Below are 11641 nucleotides of genomic sequence, written 5' to 3' on the forward strand. Positions count from 1 at the left end.
TGGCTGAGCAGTCAAGCCCAGAGAGTTGTGATCAGCAGCACACAGTCCAGTTGGAGGCAAGTTGTCATCTTCAGGAAAACACTATTAACATTAGAACCAAGAGGAAGGGTGAACATAGCAAGAGAACTGAAAAGTTAATGTAAGATTTAACTGTATCTTTATTAGGAATGACTTGTAATAATTGAGTAATCTGGACTTGAAGTGTTAATAATGCAAGTGCTAGTAACCAGAGTAATAATAATTCTGCTGAAGTCTTCAAATTCTAATCAACAAACCTTTGGCTTGCATAGGAAGTGTTTCTTCAGCTCACCAACTGCATGGATGTTTGGCCTGGGACCCCAGTCACGAAGCTTGGCTATCAAGTCTGAACACAATTGGTAGAGAATACAGGCAAACCAGGCTGTGCTTTAGATGCAACATGAGCACTCATCCTAGAGATCTGGTATCATTTTTGATGTTTGTTTCAGCACACTTTGGCAAAAGGAGATGGAAAACGCTTTCATCTTAAGACTTGACATCACATTATCTTGGAAGATAACAACTTAGCTTACAGTGCCAAGTTTAAAAATCCAGGGGTAAGAAAAACTCAGCAGAACTAAAGTAAATCTCACATGAAGTAAAATAAAAACAAAGTATTTCTTCACTACTGACAAACAAATGTGTCCTGTTTAAAAATCATGACGTTTTCTGATTAGCTTGTTAAGACAGATAAGGAAGACACATTAGACACATATACTTCAGAAACAGTTTATTAAAGCAAACAACTTCCTTTTCTTAATAAAAATATGTGCTAATCACCAGAAAAAAACTGTCATCAAGAAAAATAGGTTTTTGCATATAAGTAATTTTTGCTGTACAGGTTTTGCAAACGAAGTGTTTGCATAGATTTCACAGTGCTCCATTATTACTGTCTAAAACAGCCTATCCTCAAGTTCTTCAGTATTATCAGGAATGCTTTGGTTCATACTGAATACAGTAGATAGAACAATACAAATAAAACAACTGCATTTTATTAGTTACTAGAATAGCTAATCTTCAAGTTGAAAACAAAATTTGTTTACAAGATAAATAAGCCTTACCCTTCTTGTTCTGAACAAGGCAACAATCTTTTCAGAGCTCTACAAAGTTTTCCATGATGCCTTGTCTTGTTTTTATCTGCCAACTTTTTAGCTAGAAAAATTCTGAAAGATATCTGCACCCTCAAGCCAGTTCCGAAAACAGGACAGCCCTTTGTCTCTGATCTGTTTTCTTCCCTTGTCAGTAATGACTTCTCCAGTTTGTTTCACAATCACCAGTTTAGGAATTGCTGTTATGTTGTATTTCTTCTTCAGATCACTGAGGGGAAAAAATTAAAAATAAAACACATCATTAGGGAGCATTTTAAGAAAACTCCTAGTCTCTCATGTAGTGTACTGTGGTCAGGATGCATGGGAGAACAGAAGTGATGAGTGCCTGGGCTTCCTCAGAGCTTGACGCAGAGCACTGGGTAGTATAGGGAGATGAACTAAGCTGCAGCTGGCAGTTTACAAGGTGAAACTTAGCTCAGGGAGTTCAGAGAGCTGCGGCACCCTTCCTGTAACTGCTCTTCACTGCTGCCTGTAGTCTCCACAAGAGCAGAGACTGACTCTCAGAGACTATAAAGAGGTCAATGGAAGGAAAGTTCATCACACCCTTCCGCATTGTTTTTACTAGCCAGAAACGGATGTCTTCTGGTCCCTTTTTACTGGACAGAAGGATCTCACTTAAATTCGCATTAGACATTTATTACTGTACAAAGATGTTCAAGTGTGCAAATCCCATACAGCTACATTCTATAATCTCCATTAAAGCGTGATGCATAATCCTTTAGCGTAAACAGATGAGACAGCAGAAATGCCTCGAACTCCCCCACTGAAACAGGCCTTCTACATACAGAAGTGTAAGCCACTGAAAGATCTGGAATAAGGGCTACCCATCTAAGTTGCCCGAGAATAAAATTCCAACACCTTCTCTGTCCATCACATGGACAACAGTGGCCATTTCTCTGTGTCAGAAGATGGAAAAATCCAGATAGATTACAAATAAGTCTGTCTCAAATAGCCTACTGTTTTAAAACAAAATATAGTTAAAACACAGTTAAAACATTAAAAAGCCACACAAACAGTGATGTTCCATGAATTAAACCCAGATCTATTCACGCAATTGATGAGTAGGTAAACCAGGAAAAACTAGGAAAAAAAGACTTCTGAAGGATGGAAATTTAATGGGATCAAGCTGGAGATACATGGAGAATTAATAAATCAATTCTTAATACTGGAAATAAATATTTGGGAGGGAGAAACCTAGAGGACACAAAACATCCAAAGAGAAACAAAAATACTTGCTGACACTGGCACATGATATCACAAGGCATGACTACTAATTACACACCACACAGATGAAAGTGCACAAATAGCAGGCTATCAGCCACATGGAATAGTGAAATAGAATTCAGTTTATATAGATGAGTTGAAAGAGATAAGATGAAAACAAAAGGAATATGCAAACACAGGAGAATCAAAGAATACTACTGCATAGTAAGCCACTTCAGTTGAGCATGACACACACAGACAACAGAAATTGCAAGATGAAAACCAATTCCAAGGAAAATGGTTTAACAACTACGACACTGTTTGCTACACGACAAAATAAAGAGGAAAAGAGCAAGGCACATGGATCTATCTTTATAGAAAGATAAGACAAGACATACATGTCACTTGGAAGGGTGATGTTTGATTGCAAACGAAAAAGTAAAATTCAGGACAGAAATAAGCCAGAAAAAACTATTTTGAGACTAAGACTTAATGACCAAGACTGACAACTTTTTGGTATGGATTTTATTGGTAATTAAAAGACAGACAATGAGCTCTGAGCTCATTAAACATCTTAACTGACATTAGATAAAATCAGATAGAGTTATTGAGAGTGCTGTTCAACAGGAGGATCCTTAAGTGTTTTCAGGAGCTCCAGAACCAGTTCACTGCCCCAGCTCTAACTCAGAAGGAAAAGCAGATAAAGAATGCCTGAAGTTTCCTGTCATGTTCATCAGGACACTGCAAAAACAAATTCTTTCCAAATACATGGCAGCAGCAAAAACACTACTTACCATTAACACTAAATGTCCAAAGAAAGGAAACCATTTGTTGAATACAAATAAGCCGTCAGAAAAATGGGTTTAGATGTATGGTCATAAAGTCAGAATCACCCTGGGCTGTTTCCCCACCTTTTTTAAACTAAGCTAAAAGGTAGGAAAACTATTACCCATTTCCTACCACGTCACACTATTCATAGGTCATCCTCAGCACGCTTATTCATTGTACTAGATGTTCACATCAGAGCGCCGTGAATGAAACAATATAGATGCTAATGAATTTGTAATGTTCATTTGGGAATGCAGAAGTTAAAGAAAATATCTTCTAGCTCATCATACTCACAAGTGATATTCAACAATTGTAGTGGTAGGAGTGCAAGCTATGGTGACAGACATGCTGGTATCTAACAGGATAAGTGAGGAACATAAGATCTACACCTAAGATGCAAGTTGCACAGTCTAAAAGAAATCCCAGAAAAATGTAATCAGTTTTGAAGAGGTCATATATTTCAGAAGGGGTATAAGAAACAAGCTAAGTGAACTGCAACAGATCAGCTAAAAGTAACAACCTCCTGATAACAAATGTAACTTCTTGTATGGAAAATTACCCCCCTGCATTGCCTTATATCACAGTGAGCAGAAATTAAGCGCCTTTAGAAGACCCAGAGGATAGACACAACAAGCAATAATGGAACAGCCAACTTCCAAAACATGAATAACATCACTCTCAGATCAAAACTTAAACACTAAATGGAAATGTAGCTCCTGAGTGCCATCATTACAAGCAAGAATATCTGCTGTGTGAGGTTCAAATGCCAAAGAATTTTGGCCAGGTAGAAAAAAAGATCTATAGACATAGTTAAAAAACACAAGATATTAATATACAGACATTCTCTATGATTTCCTGGAGAAGAGGAGTCTTAAAAATACAAAAAATAAAACTTAGGTGAAATACTGGCCCAGACAAGGCATCCCCAAAACAAGGAAAAAATACAGATGGAAAGATTTAAGAGAAGAAAAATCAACAGATGAAGGATACTGCTCTGCCATTATGTTGGCTGAGCAATAATGCGGGAAATGTTACAGAAACAGCAATAACACGGTCTTAGCAACAGGTTTGCTTTCTCAGTGAATTCTGAAATAAAAGCAAGCAACCTTTCCAAAGTCTGCTAAAATGGGAGAAAAAACATTCCAAAGCAAGTTCATGTAGAAACCACATAAAAGACTATCACCTCATGCCACTTGTATAACAAACAAGATGGGTGCAAGATGCATTTTACTGGTTCAGCAGACAATAAAATAGCTTGAGATGCCTAATACAATTGTAGCAGAGAGAGAACAGTAGGAAACTGAAGGTAATTTGCTATGAAGACTGGAAACTAACACTTTGCTTTCCTAAGGAAATGCATACATAGCTTACCTGCTCCAGCATGGCATCTTGCTTACACAGCTTCTCAGCTGATGATTGCTTGCATAAAACCAAACTGAAGCATGCACAGATTTTGTTTACATTTGTGTGCAACTTGTAAAATGAATGAACCTGAAGGCTGCTCAGGAACAGTTATGCAGACAACACTTCTTAATCACTGTGTAAGTGTGTACAGGTGCTCACAAAAACAGCTTCTTAAAACTTGTTAAGATCATCCTCTCCTATATGGATCTCAAATCCTGGGACTCACCTGCACAACTACATGTGCACTATAGGAGTAAATCAAACCAATATTTTAGCTATTGCTGAACAGTGCTTACGCAGCACTAGGGCCTCTTCTGTTTCTCATGCTACCTCATCATCAAGTAGGCTGAGGGTGCACAAGAAGTTGGGAGGGAGCACAGCTGACCCCAACTGACCAAAGGGATATCCCATACCATATAACGTCATGCTCAGCTGAAGAAAAGAGGAAGAAACCAATCTTCGGAGTTTGGGCATTTGTCTTCCCTAGCAATATTACACATGATGAAGCCCTGCTATCCTGGAAATTGCTGAACATCTGCCTGCTGACAAGTAGTAGGGAATTTCTTATCTTGCTTTGCTTGTGTATTAACCTTTGCTTTACCTATTAACCCATCTTTATCTCAACCCACAAGTTTTCTCTTTTTTACCATTCAGATTCTCTTCCCCATCCCACAGGGGCAGGGAGTGACCCAGTAGCCAGCTAGTGCTTGGCTGCCTACCAGGGCTAACTGACCACAGTGACTATTTTTATGTAAGGGCTTGAGATCTATACACAAGAGGGTTTTTGAGATGTAGACAAAACTGGGCAAAGTTAATATATTGGGAACATAAATGGTACATTTTATACACTTGTGTAATGCAATATCTGACAATATTTGAATTTTAACAGCTTTCAGCTGGAAAAGCTTTCACTTGAAACTGATGGACACCTTGCTAATCTGCTTCTAGCAGTATACCCTGTAATATAATCTATTTTCTTTAGCTGTGAACTTTCTGCATTGTTAACTGTTAGTCACAAACAAGCACATTATATGGATGGGATTCAATTTTAAAGTGTCTGTTGACATTCTGGGATAGCAGTCTAAAGAGACTAAGAACAGGCAATAGCTCTTAACTGCTCAGATACTTTCACTCTTCTTCTGCCTTCCCTTTTTAGCTCCCCCACCCCCCTATATATTCATGTAGGTGCCATTCTACCCTTATACCTAAAGCTTCCTAATATAAAATGTAAGCATACCCTTTTAATTTTCCTTTTTCAGGAATTCTTTGTGATTTTAATTTTCACCAAGGTGTGCAGGACATGGTATTTACTGAGTCTATCTGGCAGCCTGCAAGAACTACTAGCATGCACTTGGCACCCACACAGATAATGACGCCTTTCACAATAGGGCTCAGTAAAAACACAGCAGTATGTCTTTGTGTATCATAATTAAAACATCAGTCCCCATTTACTAGCATTTGTTGCTGTCATGTTCTGTCCTACTCCTGCTCTTCCTCTCTACTATTCTCTTTCTCCTCCTAGTGCTCACTTCCTACTAGATTGTCTTCACACACCCCTGCAAGGGTCAAAAGCCTGTGCCTCAGGCAGCAAAATAAACCCAAGCTGCAAACAGTCAAGGCACCGGGAGCAGTATTTCCTGTTAGTCATTCAACAGACTACTTGAAGTAGTAAAGGTGCAGCCCCACCTCTGGGAAATAGTCAGGACTGACAGCATGGAAGAGTCTTGAGATCCTGCTCTGAATTCAGTATTTTGCTTGTCTGCAGCTATCTGCAAGGCATTACACTTCATACACTACAAGTATGTATGCAGGCTATTTCTCAACAAGACAAAATTAATCCCCGAGAAACTCCAAGCTTCCATTTGCGAAATGTGTTTTAGAAGGCAAATTACAATTAGCTCTATTGTGCCTAGAAGAGACTTCAGTCTGTGCTGCAATTATGTATCTTAAACACTGAAGTCACCAGCTAGAATATTTTAACTTCACTGAAGACACTGAAATGCTTTCTTTATATAGTCCACAAAACAGCAACCAATTTGAATTATTTACAATGGAAATTTAAAAATATTAATGAATAATAAATATTAGTAAATATTGATAATCAATTATTAATTTATGTTAGTCAAATTTAAAATTATATTCTTACTTTGAATTAGTATCTAGCCAGAATTATAGTCTGGTTTAGTGAACACACATCTGTCTGGTCTAAGTCTACCATGATTCACTAGTATCCCTAAAGCCAAACTACAGTAAATTCAACCTAAGCACCTTGAACATCTCCACACAGCCCCTTATTGTTACATGCAAGAACTTCAGAAACATTTTCATACCCATCTGCACTTTGCTCTTCAGTAAGGCACTTCAAACACTATAATCGCACAGCTATCCGCGACAGGACAAGCCATGTTTCTCTACAGGATTCTGAAGGGTATTATGGACTGCCACAGAAAAGCCAGTTAAACTATCCCTGTACCTCCATTCCACATGACTTGCACAAGAGCAGAGTCAGAAACAGACCCCTAATGCACCGAGGGTGAAGCTGTAAATGCATTCCCATGCTCTATGCTGAACAGCTTGCTGGATGCAGTAGCTTTAAGTGCTACATTTCTGTCAGGAAATTTGCCTGAATTCTATTAGGATTAGCAGTCACCAAATACAATTACTGCCTGAGGAGCCTTTGGAGAACTATGGAAAACAGCACTGCTATTTCAATCTATCTTTTAGTCAGTGGAAACTATTGTCAAAAAGGCCTAACGTTAATCGGCTGCTGACATCCAGGAATGAGCTAAGGAAGGATGAAATAGTTCCTGGCTTCAGGATGTTTTCTCTTGAGGCTGTCGAAGTGCACTGACAAACAAGATTAGTAAACCGGCTCCATGCTGAGTGAGTAGCTAGGGTATTACCACAGCTCTACCCCAGGTAGCACCCAGGGATGGAGCTAGTTAAGTGAAAGCTAGAAGTTACCAGAAGCGCTAGAATAGTGTTATTTGTTAGAACAAATCTGTGAGTTTAATTACCCAGTCTATGCTTAGAAGTCACACTAACTCCTTGACTTTGATAACATCTGTAACAATGTTTTCCACAGGGTACTTATGCGTTATTTAAAGGGAAGAAAAAAAAAAAGCCCTTTACCAGTATTTACATTTATTTTCAGTCTCCAGTTATAGGCATTTCAGTGGCCCTAAACAGTTTACCTGTGCTCCTGTAATCCCAATCTATACTTCTTGATATAAACTAAATCATATTTCTGACAGTCATCCAAATGAGTGTGCACCCTTGACTTAGGTCATCAAGACGGTGCTTGGTGTTACCCTTCACCCTGTTTCTTACGCATGGCTGTGTCCTTTTCCTTTTTTGCTGAGCAAGCTGCCTACAGGAATGCCCCTTTAGAAAACTATCAGCACAAGAATTTTACATCCCAGTTACCATGTGCATTTGCCACAGCTAAACTCCAGTTGTATTACATTTCTTTTTCACCTAGCTTACCTGTATCTGTCTGAAATTCTTCACAGTTTGCTCTGCTCTCCTCTAAGTTGTTCAGCTATGAGTTTTGCTGCTTCTTCCTCTGCCTTTTTTACAAGCTTTAATAAGCAGACCAACTTTAATAACTACTGCTGTGCTGAAAAACAACCACTTGATCCTCACTTGCCGTTGGTTTGTTTTTAACTCGCTATTCATGTAATCTTGTTAATACTTGAGGTCTTTATCAACCCTTCTTCAAAGACCTTTTAAAATTAATCACGCAAAACTAGTTTTCCTTCATCGTGTTCTAGGCACAAGTTAAAGCCAAGTTACTTCTCTGAAGAAAGTAAGCTGTCCGTTTGCGGTACGGCCCCGCGGGAGTGCAGGGGGACCAGCGCGCAGCAGCCGCCGCCCAGAGGCGCGGGCCGGGCCGGACGGGCGCCGGACTCGGCTGACGGGGCGCGGAACTGTGCGCTTCGCCCAACGGCAGCCGCCGCAACCTGCGCTTCAGGGCGCTCGGCGGGAAAGGAGGGAGCGGACCGAGGGGGCAGATGGCGGTCCCGGGAGCTCTGGTATCAGAGACTTCGCTGTGACATTACACCGCCGCCGACGCGCCCGCGCCTCCCGCCCCCTCCCCTGCTTTGGCGGGGGGCGGGTGTGCCGCCAGAGGCGCTGGCGGTGGGGCCTGACCGCACGCCTGTCGCGGCCCGCCGGGCGGGCGCAGCCCCTCGCTGGAAAGCCCAGGCGGGGCCGAGGGCCGCCGCCGGTACTCACTGCTTGTAGGGGTCGTGGAAGGGCAGGGCCAGCCAGTCCCCGTGCATGGCGTGCATGTAGCCCGCCATCTCCTCGGCGCTGTGGTCGGAAGAGATGAAGACGACCTCGAAGGGGGCGGGGGGCTGAGTCTCCTCCAGCAGCTCCGTGTAGAAGTCGCAGAGGACGGGGGTGAAGTCGCGGCATGGCGAGCACCAGCCGGCGGAGAAGTACAAGCCCACGACCTTGTTCTGCAGGGCCTCCTCGGGGTCCACGCTGCGGCCGTCCTTGCTGACCAGGAGCCGCCCGCTGAACACATCCACCATGCTGCCACCGGCCGGCCCCCGTGGGGCGCGGCAGGGCGAAGGGCGACACTGGGGGCTGCGAGGCCACGGGGCTCCCGGCGCGACCCCGACTCCCCCGCCCTCCCACCGCAGCAGCTACTGCCCGGCCCCCGCTGCCCGCCGCCGCCTTTATACACGTCCGGCTCCGCCCATGCTGACTGACAGCTGCCCTTGCCAATGGCCGCGTCAGGAGGGCGTGGCCCCGCCCCGCCCCCTGCCGGTGCGCCCGTGGCGGGGTGCTGGCGGCGGCTCGGGCACGCGCTGGCAGCAGCCCACGAAAACACAGGTTCTATTTTTATTTTTTTTTCTTCCATTGACTCAACCCAAATTTTTTTGTTCTCTACAGCCACTTCCTGTCCTGAGTGAAAGAAACAAGGTATCATTTTAAAATTCTGACCATGTGAGAGAAAGCCCGAAGAAGCACCACAGAACTAACACAGGAATGTTGGTTTGGTTTGGTTTGGTTTTTTCGCTAGACTTCATCAAAAGTAACCGCCTCGTTGTGGGATCAGTTTGATTTGGGAGTTGCATTCTTTCTTTTGCCCCTTATTCCTTGTATTATGCAAATAGACTGCTAATTGAAAGACTGCTTCCTTATTGTGCAAAAGCTCACATATCTTTAAAAAAGCGTGAGTTCAGCCTTTATTATTATTTTCTAAGAGATTTGTTTATATGTAAATTAATCTTTATGAATCAGGCCTTTTTATTTATGTCCTAGTATATCTGAATAGTTTGTAATTACTATTCTGATATTTTGCTGGGGGGAAAAAAATTGCTTAGGTGTTTGGAAAGTGTTTTCTGTTCAAATGCAGTATTTCTCCGTTTTCATGGACTGTCAAGCTATGTTGTTTTCATATGCTTCTGACATAGAAGTGATATTTAAAACGTAATCCTCCCATCTCTCCCACCTTCCATCAATCCTTTCTCCAAGTTTTGCATGATGTTTTGTGCTGTTCTCCTCTTCAGGCTTCCAGCTGATGTCAGAAGTAGAAGAGAGCTGTGAAAGGTTGGCTGTTCTTAAAATAGCACAGAAGGGAAGTGCAGCTCACCTGAGCCTTTGATTTTTCATGCTGTCTGCCTTTGTGAGACCACTTGTGAAGCAGGATGGAGTTGGAGCCCTTGGAGCCTGTAGAGCCACAGGAAATTGGAAAAAAGTTTCTATATAAGTTCAGACTACTATAGGTTCATTATTGATATTCCTACCAATTTCTCCTTCAACCAGTGAAAGCATGTTTTCTCAGATATTATGAACTGAAGCAATGACCCAAGGAACTTGTAACTATCCCACCTCCAGAGGTTAGAAGGCTGGTTAGCCAGATACAGTACTATTCCATGAGAAAAGGACATATCAAGATTGTCTTCAAGGACTCTGGGCATGCAGGGAAGAGTTTCCAGCTGCCTACAGCTCCACAGGGAGAAAGAGCTGGGTGTACAAGGTGCACAAGGTTTGAGTTTACAGTTGTCTGTACTAAGCCTGTTGACAAATGTAATGAGCAAAGAGAGGATTCCAAGCTGACAGGGAGTACAGTGCTTTGCCGCTTCCTCTATGCGTAACTTGCTGAAAACCTGTCTGCATGCAAAGCAACTACCATTTTTTTACCTCTGGTAATTCCTGTAGCTGGTAAAAGCATGATCTCCTATATGAGAAGATAACTGTACTACCTTCTGTAAATTGTTTTAGTTTGGGTATGCTTCCCCTTTCCTTAAGCATACAAACAGAGGAAGATAGGATAAAAGTTTAAAACATGCAGAAGACTGTATGGCTTGAGCCAGACCCCGGTTATACAGCACACGTACTAATTTATAAAGAAAATTATAAATTATTGGCTGATGTGCTCCAGATGGTAAGTCTCAATGATGGTGATATTAAAGTTCTTGAAACTATTTAAAGAATATCTACTAAACATGAGAAACCAGATACCTTCCTCAGGAATCTTGAGGTGATCAACTCTGTCAGGACTTCACAGATTCACTGGAGATGCTGCATATCACAGAAAGTCTTATCTTGCACCTGCCTTTGATTTGACTACAAAGACAGTTTTCTATGACACTAGCGCAGAACCATACAAAAAGTTTCACTTTATGATTTATATCAAGGAGGCTAGAGCCTGTTTCAGCTACAAATGTCTTCTAGGAATATTCTCATTAGAGGTGTTAACACTTTGTGATTTATTCCATTCCCTAATCTCCACTTAGACTGATAATAATGGAACTTTTTATACAGAGTCTGTGATCCTTTCTCAAGGGAGTGTATAGTTCTGACATGACACTATCAGGAAGCTTGTAAACAATGCTCATCCTCTGGGTCAGGCCAAGCCTCTGGGGATTTCCAGGTAAAATAATTGAGATAAAATCTTCCCACCACAAAATATTGCATTTTGGATTTTGCTAGAAATCAAGCTTTTTATTACTGGATTTACTATATTATTTTAATGTAAATACTACATTTTAATGTAGTATTTAGTTCTGTCTTCTAATCTAAAAGCAAGACTTCCAGTTTATTTGTGGTCACATTGCAAAGAT

At 41.6% G+C, this 11641-nt stretch overlaps 1 protein-coding gene across 1 annotated transcript; it reads right to left on the reverse strand.

Annotated features, from left to right (window-relative positions):
- Positions 1-733: 733 nt before the first annotated feature.
- NXNL2 (nucleoredoxin like 2) lies at positions 734-9230 on the reverse strand. The gene is made up of 2 exons (XM_074812734.1): positions 8799-9230; positions 734-1335 (listed from the first exon to the last, which is right to left on the reverse strand). The coding sequence occupies exons 1-2, from the start codon at positions 9098-9100 to the stop codon at positions 1167-1169; spliced, it is 471 nt and encodes a 156-aa protein (XP_074668835.1). The 5' UTR covers positions 9101-9230; the 3' UTR covers positions 734-1166.
- Positions 9231-11641: the final 2411 nt, after the last annotated feature.

This window comes from Strix aluco, chromosome Z (assembly GCF_031877795.1).
Source record: "Strix aluco isolate bStrAlu1 chromosome Z, bStrAlu1.hap1, whole genome shotgun sequence".
NCBI lineage: Eukaryota > Metazoa > Chordata > Aves > Strigiformes > Strigidae > Strix > Strix aluco.